Source organism: Pagrus pagrus (assembly GCF_965226575.1).
Source record: "Pagrus pagrus genome assembly, chromosome: 5".
Classification (NCBI taxonomy): domain Eukaryota; kingdom Metazoa; phylum Chordata; class Actinopteri; order Spariformes; family Sparidae; genus Pagrus; species Pagrus pagrus.
This window is the reverse complement of record NC_140189.1, coordinates 10435117-10453887: the sequence shown is the minus strand read 5'-3', so window position 1 is coordinate 10453887 and position 18771 is coordinate 10435117. Positions and strand designations below refer to the sequence as shown.

The following is an 18771-nucleotide window of genomic DNA, read 5'->3' as shown; positions in this document are numbered from 1 at the left end:
TCTTGCGTTTGGGTCCTCACTTTTTTTGCACCATGGAAAACATTTTCCTGTTGGAACACCTGGAACTGCACCCCAGACCCAATCATCTGGCTGATGATTTTAGGTTTTCCTGCAGGATTTGGAGATAATCCTCCTTCATTATTCCATTTACGTTCTTTAGAGCAGCAAAACAGCCTCCCAGCATAATACTCCCAGCACCATGCTTGACAGTAGGTATGGTGTTTTGGGGTTAAAGGCCTCACCTTTTCTCCTCCAAACATATTGCTGCTCATTGTGGCCAAACATCTCAGTTTTTGTTTCATGTGACCACAGAGTTTTCCTCCAGAAGGTTTTTTCTTTGTCCATGTGATCAGCAGCAAACTTCAGTCGAGCTTTAAGGTGCTGCGTCTGGAGCAAGGGCTTCTTTCAACACGGCAGCCTCTCAGCTCATGTTGATGTAAAACACACTTGACTGTGGACACTGACGCCTGTCTTCAAGCAGCTTCTTATTCATTGCAGACTTGCCTTTTGGTGGCTTTTGGTTGACTCTTGACCATCCTGACCACTTTTCTGTCAGCAGCAGGTGATAGTTTGTGTTTTCTTCCTCATCGTGGTGGTGACACAACTGTGCCATGCACTTTATACTGACCAACAGTTGTTTGTACAGTTGATCTTGGGACCTGTAATTGCTTTGAAACGGCTCCAAGTGACTTTCGTGAGTTGTTCAAATCAATGATGTGCTCTTTCAGATCAATGCTGAGCTCCTTACACTTTCCCATTGAAGTGTTTGTGGCTGAGTCTAATGACTGTATCAAACAAGCCCTATTAAAATGGGCCCAGAAAAGTCACCAGCTGTTATCAGTCAGAATCACTCAGAAGAAGTTAAAGCTCTGGTCTACGATCTGAGAAAGGTTTGAAAAAAGCATCCCCCCACACACACCCCCCTCCCCTCTGTGCTCCTTAACCCCTCCCCTCCGAGCTTGTATCGCTCTCCCCTCGGAGTCCCGCGACACCCCCCCTCCGGCTACAAGCTTTTTTTTTTTTTTTCTCATCAACGAACTTTATACCTCCCGCAACAAGCTTTTTTTTTTTTCCCCTTTCAACGAACTTTATACCTCCCGCAACAAGCACCAAGAGCAACAAACCTGCAGAAACCAAATACAGCCCAGCTTTGAATGCGGAGTAACGATGTCGGATTCACAGATAAAGTTATTACAATGCACGTTGAAACTCACGTAAATCTTGTAAGTCATTACAATGTCCACAGCTAAGCTCCACAGCCAAGCTAGCGTAACGCCATTAGCATGCTACAGCTACGTTACTTTACAGCTACGTAATAAGTTACAACAGCTAAGTTAGCCACTTCTAAAAGTTACTGAGGGCCAAGAGACTAACAGATGCTGCCGTCAGCTTTCATCACAACGATCGCTTCCACATTGTGGCTGAAAAACAAACCTGTGTGTGTCCCAGCTGCTGTTCGGTGCTACTCAGACTTGTTGTTAGCTTACAATGCTAGCATAGAGGCTAACGTCTCCGTCGAACAAGTAAACAATTGTTGACAATACTGCAGCGACAGGCACGTCTAATAACAGAAACAAACTAACGGCAGCTTTCACAGTCATAAGCAGCATCGGCATGAAAGTTATCTGTGTCACAACATCCACAATAAAGACGAAGGTTACCTGCTCAACAGAAACGCCGCTGTATCAGCACCGGGTCCATATCTTCACGGACCTTTCGCCACCGTTCAAACGATGACCCGATGTTTATTCGGTTTGAGCCCTCTTTGTTTCACATCTCCGCTTTGTGTCTTTTCAGTGACAGACTTTCTTTCTTTGACTCTTTGTCAGTGGGGCGAGCAGAGGCAGCTGAACTGCTCAGGGCAAAACAAACCTCTTGTCGCTTGTAGTTTCAAATGCGGAAGTGGGTCGGGACCAGACGTGAGCAGGAGCAGGAGAGTGAGCGAGGATTGGATCGGAAAATTGATCCAATAGGAGCCATCCGGGCCGGATGGTTCCTATTGGTCAATTTCTTTTCAGTTTTACAGACACTAGAGAGAATGGATTTTTTTGGTTCCTTTTACTCTTCACATTGTGTAGGTGGTACTATTGGGTCATAACCACCATCTAACTGATGTTAATAATAATAACAAATCTTTCAAATCGTAGACCATAGCTTTAAGAGGCCATGCTACAAAGAACATTTGATTCACACAATGTTCTATAATCACCTAAATTGATTGTTCACGTTGCTGTATGTATATTTTTGATCCAGCAGGTTTGGTCACATTTTTAGAAGAACTATAATAAATTAATTACTGAAACAAACTCCATGAATGTTTCTGTGACAAAGTAGAATGTGTTCCATTCATTCATCACAGAAAAATGAGAAATCATTGGAAGTGAAGACTGCCATCATATACATGTTCTTTATGAGTGGGTGGAAACATGTGAACATGTTCATGTCTCTCTCTTTTGACTGATTGAAAAAATCAATCAGTTTCACGACCATGCACAATACAGTCACAAAACTTCACAGGTTCAGATCAGATCAAAATGAAGGTTTGTTGCATTGTGGACAGAACACACAAAGATTTTACAGGCAGGTATGTTTACCTTCAATCAATTATTTAATTAAGGTCTGTGTGGGATCAGATCCATAAATAAAGTGAGAACAGATAACTCTTATGATCTCTGTCTTTATTTTAGTCCCCATGGGGACGTTTCCTTTGCCACTAGGCCACATCATGTTAAAGGCAATGTATCATTTTATAAAAGTTGACGATTTGGCATCCAGTGATTAAAAACAAAAAAAAAACACTAACTAAATGGACTGAAATCGATACACAAAGAGCACTAATTTAAACCATTTGCTTAATTTTTTTTACAAAGAAACAAAATTGCGTACATGGGGGCTGTGTGCCAGGCCGTTTGTTGGCTGGGTGCCTGACTAGCTCACAGTGAGAAGACTCCAGAAAGTCACTGCTCCCTGCCAAGATGCAGTCAGACACACACACCTCCATCAAACCACAAGTTTTTTCTTTTTTCTTTTTTCTTTTTTAAATCTCAACAAAAAAGATATATGACGTGTTAATTAATGAGGAATCCACGCAAGATGTGAGCGGCAGTGCAACTGAAGTGTCCACTTTGTTCAGTCCACAGCGACTCCCACCTCCACTTGTCTGTCTTCCTCTTCAGAACCAGGTCTTTAGCAGCAGGTCCTGAGGTGCTGGAAGGACAGTAGCTGCTCAAACAGTCTTCAGCAGGCTGATGGACGAAAATGTTTTTCAAGTCGGCTTTATGGGAAGAAATCAGCATTGTTTTGGTTTATTGATTAGATTGAGATTCGGAATCAGAGAAAATTGTGAAACTGAGCACATGGTACCAATCATTACAACTACCAACAATAAGTACACATCATACAAATATTGAGATATTTGTGATTAAAACAGCTGTCTTTGGAGACTTCTGTAAACTAGAACAGAAGAAAAAAATAGACATGGAATATTTCAAATGAAACGCAGGGTGACATGTGTAGAGCCAGTGTGGACTGAGTTTCCTTTTATATAAAATGGAAGCAGATCTGTTCCGTGAGACGGGTGAGAAATGGATGTCAAAAACCCTTTCAATGCGGATTGTCCTTTAAGCTGCTGTTAAGCAGATTTTGTTACCTTTGAACAGAGCCGGGCTACTGTTAGCCTTCCCCCCGTTTCCAGTCTCTGTGGTAAGCAAAGCTAACTGGCTGCTGTCTGCATGTGTTCATAGACTCAACAGAGTCTTATCTTACTTTTGGATCGGACAAAAAAAAAGGAATAAGTGTGATTCTCAAAATGTCTGGTACTCCTTTTGAATTTTGAAGGTATTTCAGACTGAGCTTGAACTTCATTGTGGAGGGATGCATATCCAACATGCACTAATGGCTGTATGACCAAAATAAAGCTCTGAAAGAAGTGGGAATTCTGGTGTGTTTTGAGATCAGTCTGAGGCTTAGCTGCCAACACGCTGTAGCTCACACTCTACACACACATACACACAGTCAGTGCATTTCCTGCTAGCTAGTCTGTACAGCTGCTAGATTAGCAAATAAAAAAGCACTGCCAGAAAACAGTCTCTCACTTCTCACTAAAATACATAGCTGATGATAGTTATATGCTATATTTTGGGGGAACTGGCCATTGATCTGACAGCCTTTTATTCTGAGACCGCAATAGTCAAAAAAATGTTCCACTAGACAGAGGGCACATTTGTCCAACAGCGTGTTGTGTGTACAGCTGTCATGTCTTGTCAGGTCTTAAAGACCTTCGTTTTTGTTTTTCCCCTTTCAGTTCTGTTTCCTGTTTAATTTTGGTGTCTAACTCTCCCTTCATTTCAGATCCTTTCCTAACCTTGAGTGATTGTCTGCCCCTCCCCGATGTGTTTCACCTGTGTGTTATTATCCCTACCTTCCTTGTGTCTTCCTTTACCAGTTCGTCTTCGCCCTTCGTAGCATGTGCTCCAGTGTATTTGCCTCCTAGTGTTCTTGACTCTGTTTTTTGACCTTACCTTGCCTCTGCCTAGCCCTTTGTGATTTGTTTGCCCATGCTGACTGATTTCCTGTGTACTGAACCAGCCCTCAGTACAGACTGCTTTTTTGGAAACCTGAACTGTCTGGCATTTAACTAAAAACCAATAAAAAAAGAAAACCCGTTGACATCGCGGCGAACTAACCAGAAGCGCTAAAATGCTTACTGATATCTAGGTTAAATTACTCATTCCTGTGGCAGTGTACTGGGGTTTCACAATAATGGCTCTTCAGAACAAGCCCCCTCTTTGTGTCAGTGCAACTCTGAAATGAACAATATATAATAAATTATAAAGAAAAATTATAAAGAATATCCTTCGTTTTTTTTATGTTTGGCAGTGAAGGTCAAATAAACATACAAACCAATCAATCAGCAGCCACCCTGTGGCAATGAAGTGTGATACTTACAACGACCACCTGAGGCTATTTAACCTATGACAGGTAGCAGCTCACACACCAGCTCATCATCTATTAATGATGCACTTTAACATCAGCGCTGAGATGGTAATATAAGTGCACAACATCTCCGACTCACCTGGTCAGAATATACTGGCTGTTAGATATCAGCTCTCATCCATCTCTCTGTACATTCGTCGTCCTCTTACACTGGAGACTCAGAGCTAGCTGTGGTGAAGCAGGGAAAAGAAGTATTTCTCTGGGTGAAAGTATTCCCACCGCCGTGATGAGAAGTGGAAGTGATGCGTTTCACATTTCTAGTTTGTTTGGAACAAAGAGAGGAACTGGTTGAGTGAAATGAGGAATAATGGCAACCACGGCCGAGTGAACAAACAAAGAAAAGACAGCCATCTATAAAAGCCCAAAGTTAAATTGAACATTAAAGACTGAGGTCATCAGTAAATGAACAGGAAGTTTAATTATTCATTAGTCTTACATAGCCAGACCTCACAGCCCCACGGTGCTGTGTCAGCGCAGGAGAAATCTGGCTGCACCAGTTCTTATTCTGGTATAGTGGAAAAATGCTCTAGCTTGTTTGTATTTCTTTAAACCAATCACAGTTATCTTCTCAGGATGAAGTGACAGTGCCCCATATTGTCAGGGTCAACTTATTTTGCATGTGGGGAGGCCAGCCCTGGCATTAAGGCAGCTAAATCCCTGCAAAAGGCAAAACGGTAACAGCTGCTAGCTTGTTTAGGTTGATACCGTTTGCGACCAGGCTAGTGTTAGAGTAACTTCCCAATTGTAGCATGAAGGTTGCTAGCTCTAGCTCTTGTTTCCTGTAGTAACAGGGATTTTAAAAACACAGATAGATGAAGGGAGGAGAAAGCCAGCCGATATAGTCTAATAATGGCTGGCTATATATCGTCAGTCTACATTACATACATTATTCATTAGTACTTCATTGTGCTGTAAAGCTGAGGTAGAGCTGTGTACATCAGGAGTGTACAGTGAGTCCTACTACAACAATGCAAAAGTGTGGTATCCAACAATTTACTGTTCTTTTTGTCACTTTAAAAATCTGTATTTGGAGTTTAAAATTTGAGCTACCATCTGAACAAGAAGAAAGTTAAATATCTGATCAAATTCTAGTGTAAGTGTGACAGACCATGGCTAACTGTTCAGCGGGGGGCATTCACACTGGAAATTACGGGTCAACCAATACGTTTTTTTCAGGGCTGATACCCACTATTAGTAATGGATACGACTGATAACCAATATTTTTAACCAATATGCATTTACAATAAAAATAAAAATCTTGGTGTCAAAACTCAGAAATTTCATATACCGCTAACTCCAACACAAAGCCTAGCTGAAAAATATTGAATCACATGTTTGATTCAAATAGAGCTTATAGTTTATATAATTTATAAGTTTTCTAAAACATAAAAGTGCACTTAAGAATGATACACTATTGGAATATAAATACTAATGCATTCATGTGTTCATCACTTTAACTGGTTAATTTCTTTTATACTGCTGATATTAACTTCATATCAATAATCTGAATATGCAGAGTAACTAGTAACTAAAGTAAACAAATAAATGTAGTGATGTAAAAAGTGTATCAGAAGTAAGTAGTATCAGAAAATGCAAATACTCAACTAAAGTACCAATCAAGTATCTCACAATTGTACTGTTACGGTACTTACTCGAGTAAATGTACTGTATTTCACCGCTGGGATTAACAGAGACCTTAGATGCAGGTTCAGTGTGTCTTCAGTTTCTAACAACAATATTCTGCAGAGCTGCACCTCTCGAATGTTCCAAGAAGGAGTCAGAGACAGCTTCAGGACTTCACTTCATAACACTGCTGCTGTTAACTTGTTGACAGTATGACCGGCGCTGGTAAGAGCAAGAAGAAACATTAAAGCCAGTCATTGTTTTGCTAATCAACAGACTAAATAATGAAACAGTCAGTGAACTTGTTGATGTTCGCCAACGCAAATTAGCTCTAAGAGACTTGACAGTAGCATACGTTATTATGGGCTAACATTACACGTAGCACGTGAAAACACCAACTCTTTCAGACAGGCTATCGACAGGCTAGCGTTATCACTGGTGGTACAACTAAGTGCATTGTTGGCGCGTTATCAGCGGTGTAACAGGGAAACTGGGCAAACAGGTGAACAGGTCACAGGATTGTGATGTTTTTGAAACTTTGGAAACACCTGCTACCTCACCTCTGTAATGCAGCTCCACCAGCTTTTCCCTTATCTCTGCCATGTCTCTGTGCCTGTCAGTGGCACAAAGCCTTCAGTGTTGATTGGCTATTATTAGTGTGATGTGTTACCAATCAGATAGTGTTGTGGGTGGGGCATTAAATTGAGACCACAGAGGGGAATACAGACAGAGAGGCAGAGGCTGCAGCAAAGCCACTTTGAAATTAATCAATTTTCATCTACATGAAATACAGATACAGATAATGGGCAAAATGGAAAAACATCAAAATATCAGAGCCGATAATCAGCCAGGCCGATAATCATTCGCCCCCTAGTGGAAACACCTTGGAACTCAAGGTCCATGTAATAGCTTTTTCTGTCTATCACACTTTACGTTTCCCTTTATGTTTTATGACTTCTATTAAACAGCACTCAACAACACTTAGCAGCCAACTCTCGGGGCCCTTCTTATAGCAAGTAACATGTCACACTGAGACTATGAACGGGGGATCTCATCTGAAAAGATTAAATGGCAAAAAATGGTTCCTGGTGGATTTTTTTACAATAAGGTTTCTTTTGTTTATTTCAACTAGTGCAGTGTCCGTTCAAAGCTTGCTATCCAGCACAGAGTGTGTGGTAATGTGAGGGGTTTACAGATGCAGTCTGATGCCTCCTGAAGTGCTCACAGACTCATCAGGGCCGCCCCGATAATATCAAACATTGATCTTTATGATTTAAAATCTGAATGATTACATCGTTACTTTCTGAGCCGGACCACAGCAACCAATGAGAGAGGCATCCCGGAGCAGCTGACGGTGCTGCCAAGCCACAGTAAACATTGTTAGCTGGCATACCAATGTTGACAGTGTCACCTCCAGTTCTGTCTGAAGGATAGAAAACCTGTGTTGAACTCGTGTTCATCCAGACTCGTTCAACCTTCTGCTTTTGTTTTTTTTGTTACTACAGCAAGTTGTTGCACCATGCTAATCTCCATTTTGTTTATGTCTGCTTCCCCATGAGATCAATATCACATGTGATGTCCAGCTTCAGTCTGCAGAGCCCCACAGCTGCACAGAGCGGTGTTCACTGTGTATGTCAAAATGTATTAATATTGAACCTGCCGCGTTTTCAAACTTCAAACAAATTCCACACTGCACATACTCGTGTCCTCAGCAACAAACCTGGCAAGTGTGAAGTAGATCAGATAGACAGTTCTCTTTGTCATTTTCCACAATACATTTGCATATATTTACATTTAACATTTAGGGCATTAAGCAGATGCTTTTGTCCAAAGTGACTTACAATAAGTACATTGGTCACAAGAAAGAAACCACAACATCACCGTCAATAAAGTAAGAATGAAAAAATAGAAACAATTTTCAAGCCCTCATCTGAGCAGAGCAGCTGCTATTTATCAAGGATACCTTAAGTGCTATGATTTAAGTGCTATGTAAGTGCTATATAATATATTGAGATGTTTTTTGCTCTAAATAACATCCTCACATGACCCTGTCTGACTCTCACTCCCAGAGAGGGAGGCTGTTTTCTGGGAATCGTTCACCGAAGATTTTTTTTCTACGTCAGTTTCCAGAGACAGTAACTACAACAACACAACAGTAAAGGACACAAAGACATGGTGGGTTAAAGTTTTTTGCTTTAAATCTCGTCACACAATCACCTCCAGTAAGCAGCAGGAGCTGCCTGGCTCTCTCTGCCGGGGACAGACGCTGTTTTTCAGGCAGAAGTGTGATGAAGAGTCAGTAGGCCAGACAAGATGAGAGACAGACAAGATGAGAGACAGACAGGATGAGAGACACTTTTCCATGTATAAATTCTGTATTTCTTTCCTCATGTAAGACGCTGAAGACACGACCTGCTACCACATTACTGTTGTTTGGTCCTGTATTGTTGCTTTGTGGGTTGAAGTGTGGGACATTTCTCTTTTATTTGCTGAGTGAAGGATCTGTTTAGTTGTCAGACTGAACACCATCAGACCGTCACACTCCTGTACTGTGCTGCCTGCTTACACTCAGATGTTGTCTCTCCTCTGGTACTACCTCCACTGGAGAATAAGAACTACTCGTGTCTGATGGCCTAAGTTTGAAGGGCTCACGCTGGAGAGACAGACTGGAACAGGGTGAAGTCAGACTGTTTACAGCCTGTGATTAGAGGACATCTAAGGGTCGCTGCATCGACTTTGGCTCCCTATTCTGTGCTTCCTTAGTAAAAGCTTAAGTTGAGAGCCAATAATTGGAGTCTGAGTGACCTTTTAACAGAGCAAAAACTTCATCATATTGGTCAAATTAGTTCTGCAGCACCAGGGTAGGTCAACCAATCCAATAATAAAAAAAATTGTCGGAGCAAGAGCATGTGGAGCAGTTTGCAGGAAATCAACAATATGAGCTGAGCTCTGTTCCCCTCTCTGCCACTTCATGCCAGCAGCCCAGCACTCTTGCCTCTCCTACATTTACCAGAATCATTCGTACAGAAGTCAGTGTGTCACCTGCACATTTCTAATCACATTTCACAGACACTCAGACTCTAAATCACTAAGCCACAACATTTCTTTCTCATCCTTGTTTATGAAAACCTGGGGTAATAGAGGAGCTATAATTAGTGTAATTGTCATCAAAGAGAAAATAATGGATAATGCCGGGTAGGTAGCAAAGGTCTCAGACAGTGATGAATGCCTCCCATTTTCTTTACTTTTGCAAAGGAACTCCTGCCGTGTCATCGAGTGGTAAAGGAGGTACCACCTGCAATCCTCGTGTTCTGGCAGAGCGGGGCGGTCGTCGGTCTGTTTGCACTCAGTTTTTTCAGTGAAACAGTCAGATGAGGCGTACAGGATAACTGTTGGAGGGGGGATACAGGGCTCACATACAAAATACATTAACCTAACCTGTGCAGCGGCGACACAACAGGACACCAGTTGTCGTGAAATAAACCTGAAAAAACATGCTGGCCACACCCAGCACTGCTCAAAGACTCAAAGGGCAGAAACACATTTGATTCAGTGCGTTTCCAAACATATTTGGGATTTAAGGACCCAAACTAAATGTCTGGCAGAGGTTCCTCCCAGCCAACAGCCACAGATCTGAAGCCAGTCTCTGACACATCTGTCATCATGATAGCAGATGGGCCTGAGGTCAGGCCGCGGCTGACCTGGGATCAGCCCAGGCCCTGACCACAGAGAGCAGCGGTACCTTCAGGGACCACTAACTCCAGTTGGACACTGAGTTTGAGTAAGGACACACCAACATACACGTGCACACACACAGCACTCAATCTAACGCCTGTTCACACACTTGACACACACACACACACACACACACACAGTCACGGAAGCAGAAGCCAACACACCATCTGCCGGCCCTGTGTTTGAGTTCCAAATCCCAGTTATCAACAAAACACACAGAAGACCTCCAAACTACCCCCTTGGATACACCATTCCCTTTGAGAAGAACGCTATCACACACACACACACACACACACACACACTGACCCATGCGTACACCCCACACACACCTTCGAACCCTGATCAGATGGAACGAGGTGGATGGAGGCCAGGTAAGTTGCTCATTTTTCATTAAATGTGACTGAAGAAGGAAGATGGATTTCCTTACTTCATCCACCCAGTTAATTTACCTCTCTCACACACACACACACACACAGACACACACCTAATCCTCATCTCTCTCTCTCTCTCTCTCTCTCTCTCTCTCTCTCTCTCTCTCTGTCTCTCTCTCAGTCTCTGTCCATCTCTGTCATTGTCACTCTGTCTCTCTGTCTCTCTGTGTGTCTCTCTCTCTCTTTTTCTGTCTCTGTGTCTCTCTGTGTCTGTGTCTCTGTCCCTCTCTGTCGCTGTCTCTCTGTGTCTCTCTGTCACTGTCTCTCTGTCTCCATGTCTCTTCTGACAGGGGATGATGGCCGTTCCTATTTCGAGCAGCTTTTTACACTTATCATCAAAGTAGGTTTATGATGCTCATTTCTCTGGCCTCATTGCTCTTCATAGATGTCATCGTCAGTCACTGGAGATCAATACAGATAAGACGTTCTCTCTCTGTCTCGCTCTACCTACTGGAAGGACCCCTGTTGTTCAAAGCACACACCCCTGCAGTGCTGTGCAACATTCAGTAATGGGTGTGTTAGCACGTTGAGACACTTTGAAACACCTGACACCTGTGTGTGTGTGTGTGTGTGTGTGTGCTATAAGTGGAGGTGGGATGTTTCGCTGTGGTAGTGTCCAAAGTTAGACTATGCATTACTTACATACTCTATTTCAAAGGTTCATTTAATTGTCAATTGTTTTATAACTCAGGGTTGGATAACCAAATGTAGCTTGTTGTCCCCTTACGCTCATCAAGAAAAACATTTTATGGTGGAGTGTTGAGGATGGGTTCAGGAGTTTCACAGTCTGATGAAAGAAGCTGCTCTGTAGTCTGGTGGTACGACAGCAGATACTTCTGTATGTGTTGTCAGAGGGCAGAAGGGTGAAAGGACTGGGGCTGGGTGGGTGTTGTCTTTTATTATCAATATATTTTTTTGTCAGCGTTTATCTTTTATTTTCAGGTGCATTCAATTCATTTTTGACTTGAAGGTTATTTCAGTGTCATGTTGAATGCCTGGAGTCTAAAGACATGGTCCCACCAGCATTTCAAACTGAGATTTTACGACAAATTCAATCATTCCAAAGGAATCGCCACAGTTAGTGGAATATAATCAGTAAATCTGCCCACATTTTTTCACAGCTTTTTTCCACAATGTTACAAACCACAGACATGTTCAAATCTGTACTTGTCATAAACACGTACCATATTGATATGTCTACAAAACGTGTCGCATCATGTTCACAGTACATGCTCATTACCTGACTTCCATGACATTTTTAAGGAGACCTGGGTTAGGGGACCTGTGGTTTTGCAGAAACACACTATGCCAACATTTATTCTGGCAACTGGCAATTGGAACTTGACCGCAGTTGACAAATAGCAAGCTATCTTGACAGTGCTAACCTATGTCAGAATGGGAAAAAAAAGAAGGAAGCTATCACAGCTTATTAGCTGTGTTCAACCAATGCTTTTTTTAACCTCCTCTGTCCGGTTATATATTGTCCTACAAAAGAGCATTGTTTTTTTAGAGCGTTATGAGACAGGAGTCAATACAAATACGTCTATTAAATGTTCTTATCGTTGATAGTTAGCTATCGAGCTTTAATTTCCCCTCTGAATAACTTTTTATTGAATTAAAAAGGTTGACAACGGTGAACAAGGTGCCATGGTGGAGTAAACCAAGCTTCCAATGTCAAATACAGTGTGAAGAGCCGTCAATCAACTTTGCAGTGCCGCGTTCTGTTGTAACCAGGCCTTACAAAAATGATAATATTCATTAAATTAATTTGGTCTCGGAGACTTACATTTCTGACAGAAAGTTCTAATGATGGTGCCACTGAAAACCTAGTTTTAAAACCTCTTAACTTTTATTTTCTACAGAAGCCCATAACGACCATAGGTGCAATTATTTTTTAGTATAATTTTCTTCTGAAAATGAATTAATTTATCTTGTTATCCGGTAAATCAACTGTGGCAGCCGCTAATAATATGTTATCATACATGTGTTACGTCTATCCCTACAGTAGCCATAATGTAAATACTCTCCTATCAAATCTAATGGTAAAACATTCAAATGGCTGAAGTTCACAAAACTTCATGGGGTTTGCTTTGAAACTCCCAAACCCGCCTCACAGAACAGTGTGTGTGAATTTAATGGTCGACTCTCACGAATCTTACAAAGTCGTATTGTCATGATAAATGATCACAACATTTGTTAATCCGTGATTATGACATAAATAACTTGTGATCTGGAGACAACAAATAACATTTCACTCATTAACAGGAAAACTGAAGAAATTATATGTCTGACCCATGGCTGTTCAGGGATTAAAGGGGAATGACTAAATAAATTACAATCAGATTTAAACTGAGGCCTAGACTATCTTGAAGCACATAACACTCAAGAACTCAGCTAATCTACTTTATCTGGACTGTGTGGCTGTTGGTTTTTCCACAAGTGATTCAAATGTTGCTTGACTTTATTTGGTGCCTACATGACACAACAAACCTCGGAGATTTCAAACCAGTGAGCAGCCTGTTAAAATGTCCATGTAATATGTATTATGTGGGCAAAACAGAGCGGGAGCTAAAAAGCAGAATCTGTGAGCATAAGCGTTCTATTCGTAACTTCGGTGTTAAATCATCAGTAGCCAGGCACTTTGACAGTCATAACCACAGTTTAAGTGAACAACATTACATGGGCATTGAGGCAGTGAGAATGCCTCGGAGAGGCGGTAACAGGGACAGAATGCTCCTCCAGAGAGAAGCCTATTAGATACACCTCCTCGACACTCTGATTCCAAAGGGACTGAACGAGGAGATTTCATTTACTTGTTTCCTGTGATACAAACATGTGCTATGTTGTTTCTGTGATACAGTTAGGTGCTTTTCTGTTGTGAGATTTTGTTTCGTTTGTATGAATCCCTGCGTGGTCCTTTGCTCTCCTTCAAAAGCATACAGCTCCCCCTATTGGGGTGTATCTGGTGGGGCAGTTTTGGATAACCTATAATTAGCACACCTGTGTAGTTTTACTGTGATTTTGCCAGAATACTCGCTGAAGAAGGGCGTCTTGCCAGAAACGTCCGTGCAGCAAGAATAAACGGTTTGATTGGAGTGCTGTCCTTCATTTTTCTTTTGTTTAAACCAGTGAGAAGAACGCCACAAAACACCACAGACAACTTTCTCTCAATTTAAATACCGAGCCTGTTGGAACTTTGGCAGGAAATAGTGTACTGATCTGTAGGAGCCCAGCACTCACAAACAAGCGTTCAAGGCCTTGACAGGGAACCGAAAGGAAAAAAAGACGTAAGTTAAGGGGTTATGATCTAAAAGAGCAGGTAAATATCCCCAGTGGGCAACTTCACTCCCAAAGTATCGGTATCAGTATCCCTTCAGAAACCCACTCGTGGCGTCTAAGCAGAATGAGCCCTTTCACTCTCCCTCCCACCCCTAAAAACACACACCAACATGCACACCTGCCTGCACACCGATAAGACGTCAACCACCGCCGCTCCAAATGTGTTTGCACACCGGCATCGGTTGACTGCACTTCCTCATTGAACGACTTGAACAATTTATTCTGACGCGTCGCTGAATCCAAGGGGGAATTTAGATTGAGATTGAAAAAAAAGTCAAATCAGACACGACCTGAAAGCCTCGGGGGAGGGGGGGGTAAACCTGAGGCCAAGAGACAGGGAGATATATGAGCCTGTCACTCAACATTACAGTGTCACTACAAGCTGGACAGTCATTAACACGGCTAATGAACACAGCGGGGCTGTGCTGCAGCACAGACCACGCTCACATAAAACCACTGTGGGGGAATTTCATTAGTCCTGCTACAGCACTCATATAATCCACTGATTCCCAACCAGAGGTATCTTCTGCTGTCACCAGGGGCACTTGGCAGGGATGCAGATTGGCTGAGCTAATTCAGAAAATAGAAAAGGTAGAAATAATGATTTGATATAACAGATCCACATGCGTGTGTTTAGGAGGAAAATAAACCGGCAGATATGCTTCCACGTCAGTGTGAGGCTGATCTATAGTATATTTACTGTCAGAATAATCTACTCACTACGGCTGTCTGACTGCATTAGACACACCTCAGTCTTACACCGGCCTGAGCCACATGTAACACCTGCCGATGAGAGTGCATGAAAAGTCGCTAAAAAATCACAATGGTATACCTCTGCCTTTCGTACTCACTCATAGACACCAGCCATCTCAACACACCTGATTTTTTTAAAAATCCAGATCCATGCATTATTCTCTGAGGAATCAGTGCCCATGTCAAAAACACCCTATCTCACAATGTTAAAGAAAGTAGAAAAAAAAATCCTGGAGCTGCTTTTAATCCAGATCTGTACCAAAAGTTAATGAGGTCTAATCTGGGTAGAGGCCCATCCTCCATCCTCCATCCTCCACTGTCTGACCAAAAAGGTTGTGAACCGCTGATATAATCGTCATCCAACAGGTGTAACTACAACAACACAAAGACTGAGGTTTGTTTTTACCAGCAAAGAGCTTAAATTGATTTGCAGATATCCACTTTACAGATTCAACATTATGTATGTGCACATTAGTAAAAGAATAAAACAATGAGCACAATTGAGTGGTAATCAAAGAGAGCGAGCACATCTGAGAGTGAGCAAAGGCTGATCTGGCATGACGATTCCATCAGAAACTAAAAGTGATTGGTCATCCTGCAGCTTTTAAGGACCATCAGATGACTTCCCAGTGTGCTCCATCAGCTTCCGTCTTGTTTGCCAGACGTAAACTATGACAAACATCCAACGACAGGCAGATATCGCCGTGTCCTGTTAAAGTGCGCTCTCACCTTCTGAGGTGCTCTTGTGACCACACAACCAGCTAAGAAAAGCACAACATTTAGATGTAACACTCATATTTGTGTTTCATGCTTCCCAGTCTCTCCCTGTGTGCTCCTAAACTTTAAAGATTAAATCACTTCCACACTTTTGTCCCTAACGAACTTTGGTATTTACCCAGAATGTGTAGAATCAATGTGTTGGCAAATCTCCTGCTGCTGTCTAATCTTCAGGCCTTCCAAGGATTTGCTTCGCCTCATTATTGTAGATGACAGGAGAGGTTTTTGGCCCACTGACCTGGGCCTGTCATACCTACTGTATGTCTCCACATTTATTGACCCTTCTGATTTTCTCTTGCAAGTACTCAGCAGTATTTTCCTCTGTGTTAAGATAAGATAAGATAAGATAAGATAAGATAAGATAAGATAAGCCTTTATTGTCTCCTTTGAGAAATTCGTCTTGGGCTTTCGAGAGGACACAGGTGACGCGGCAGCACACAGTCTCTCCATATACACACACAATGTGCACGTATACATGTACAATCAAACTACAGTTAACATTCAGTGACGCACTGATACATGTACACACAAAAAATATCGCACGATGCCCTACACAAAAATAATACACAGCCAGCCAAGTGCACATTACCCCCAATAAAGCCAATAAAAGCCAGTTCAGTCACGATCACAGCCAGAGACAGAAAACACATTCTGATTCCTTGTCCAGCGTTGGTAGATCTTTCCCTCTGTCCACTGACCCACATACAGAATGTATATAACAAAATATGTCACATAAAAACCATGGAGGGTGACTTGAATCGTGGTTTTTTTTCGGTCTGTTGTTTTTTAGTTTAAGACTCCTCTTCAGCTAACACTGCCTTCTCACCTGTCTGTGAGTGTCTGCGCCATATAACTCTACAAAATGGTTGTTTCGGGCTTAATCACAATCCACTACTGTGCCATGAACAACCCTTTCAGAGGAGTTCCCTACGTGTGTGTTTACGGCGCTGTAAAGTCGCCACTTTTCTTTCAGTTTTCTTTTCATTTACAAGCTTTTAGTGCCCACACACAGACTCCTGCACACATAGAAAACACACAAAGAAATAAAGAAATAGACATAACAAGGTCATCAGCAAGACAATACCTCGCTCACGCCAACAGCAAGTTCTTCAGTTATAAAGTGAACATCAGAAAGCTGCATTATTATGAGGCTGTGTATTCAGCCCGAGCACAAGCTCTCTATTTAACAAAGAGCAAGTAAAAGCACGTCTGCTGCAGTTAAGAGGTGTACGTACAGGGTCAAATCTCCCTTAAACATCTTTAAAATGCCTTAAATAAATGCCTTATTGTGTACCATACAATCAAATTCCAGGCCTGAATCTTTTTCTGACTGTGTCGAAGAACAAGCAGCTGAAAAACATCTGGAATAAAGTGGCTCTTCTCTTAATCATTAGTGAGGGCTTCACCGCTCTAGAGGATCACATCCTGCTGTAGCCAATATATCTGTATGAGACATTTGAATATAATAAAAAATGAAGGCAGTCTGTTGTTCCTCTGATTTAATTTATATTTATCATGAAAATTCTGCTTCTGTGTTTTTTTTTTTTAAACCTATGTCTTATTAAATGTTGTCCTTTTAATGCCCCTTCTCATCTGCAAGTAGCGCAATTTCAAATCATTTTTAAAACGTTGCTTAAAGTGTCAAATGTTATTTTAGTATTTTATTCTAACAAATCAGAGAACTCTTTAAAGCGTCTGTATCCACAGATAAATCAATCATTCCTGGTTTGTCCCTAACAGTAAAACCCAGAGGGCTGTCAGTCAGTCAGTCAGTCACCGTGTTTCTGGGCTCACTCATCATTTAAAGTTTCAGCTCGGGTCTCGGAGCTTGAAGGGCGTAGCCTAGTGGCGTCTGGGATCAAGACACAGCGGACACATTTATTGTGTTGCCTGAACTGAGCGCACAGCCGAAATACTGAATTATTGGGACAAAAAACGATATCTGAGAATTTAAATCGTCAGTAACAGCCATGCGAGACATTTTACTCTGCAGAAAAGTTAGGAGAAGAAAGGTTCACTTATTTACATCCCCGTGGCTGCAACACCGTGAAATTGAGCAAACGAGCCAAAAAAAAAAAAAAAAAAAAAAAAAAACTGAACCCGGGAGTAGATAAGAAGAAGAGGCAGACTATCTCTTTACTTTGGAATAAAATGTGAGGCCACAAATGAAGTGCGACTTTCCACTCTCCATCCTCATCTCCATCTAACTTGAGCGTGTAGACAAAGACTGTGGTGTTTGCTCCAAAGCTTCCCCGACAACATTTCTCTCCTTAATGCTAAGACACAAAGGAGCGCACGTACCTGAGCAGAAAAGAGCGAGCACAGTCCCGAGGAGAATCATCTTCGCTGTGTCCGGGACGCCGGGGGTGGGGGGGAGGAACGAGGATGTGGGACGGGACTTGGTGCGTTCTCGGCTGGTCCAGCAGCACCGCTGTGCGCCCCGCAGACAGACACCCAGCCTGCCGCTACATTCACCGCACCGACGCCGTCCGTCAGTCCGCCTTTTGTTCTCTGCCCGCGACGGTAAAGTCCCTCAAGTTTCAAATCCCCAGAAGGAAGGAGGGAGAAGCCTCGGAGGAGCGTGTCGGAGCGAAGTACGCACCAGAGAAGCAGCCTGTGAGTGTGTGTGAGAGAGAGAGAGTGTGTGTGGGGATGGTTGTGCCAAGGCTCCAGCTTCACACCGCGCTGCTTGGAGAAATCAACTACTGAATGGAGGAAATGTCAAGCGTCACCGGGCTGCAGCTGTGCCCGCGGACAGTCATCACGACGCGGCTCCGCTGGTGAAGGGGTCCCGGTACATTCTGCGATCATGACGCTGACAGCAGGAGGCTGAGGTTATTAGCCTACTGGTGATATCCCTCCCCCTCCTCTCCCTCCTCCTCCTCTTCCTCAGATCATCATCATCATCATCACCTTCAGGGATGGAGGGATGAAAAGCTTTAATGTTGGAATTGATTCCCATTCTTGTAATCCCAAAAGACTCCAGCTTTGCATTTGTTTCAATCCCACATGGCTGTTGAAATCTGCAACCAAGCGCAAACATGACTCTCACTTTTATAAATGAACTATTTTGTATTTCTAAACTAGTTTGTTGATTAGCTGAATTTTTGGAATGATC

General features: G+C 42.4%; 1 protein-coding gene across 1 annotated transcript in view; it reads right to left on the bottom strand.

Moving 5' to 3' along the window:
- The window catches only part of gfra3 (GDNF family receptor alpha 3), a 66016-nt gene extending 47547 nt beyond the window's left edge, over nt 1–18469 (bottom strand). Inside the window, exon 1 of the mRNA XM_084352262.1 lies at nt 17955–18469. Coding sequence (XP_084208388.1) covers nt 17955–17994 — 40 coding nt within the window. The 5' untranslated portion in view covers nt 17995–18469. The remainder of the gene's footprint in view (nt 1–17954) is intronic.
- Between the last annotated feature and the right edge of the window lie 302 nt (nt 18470–18771).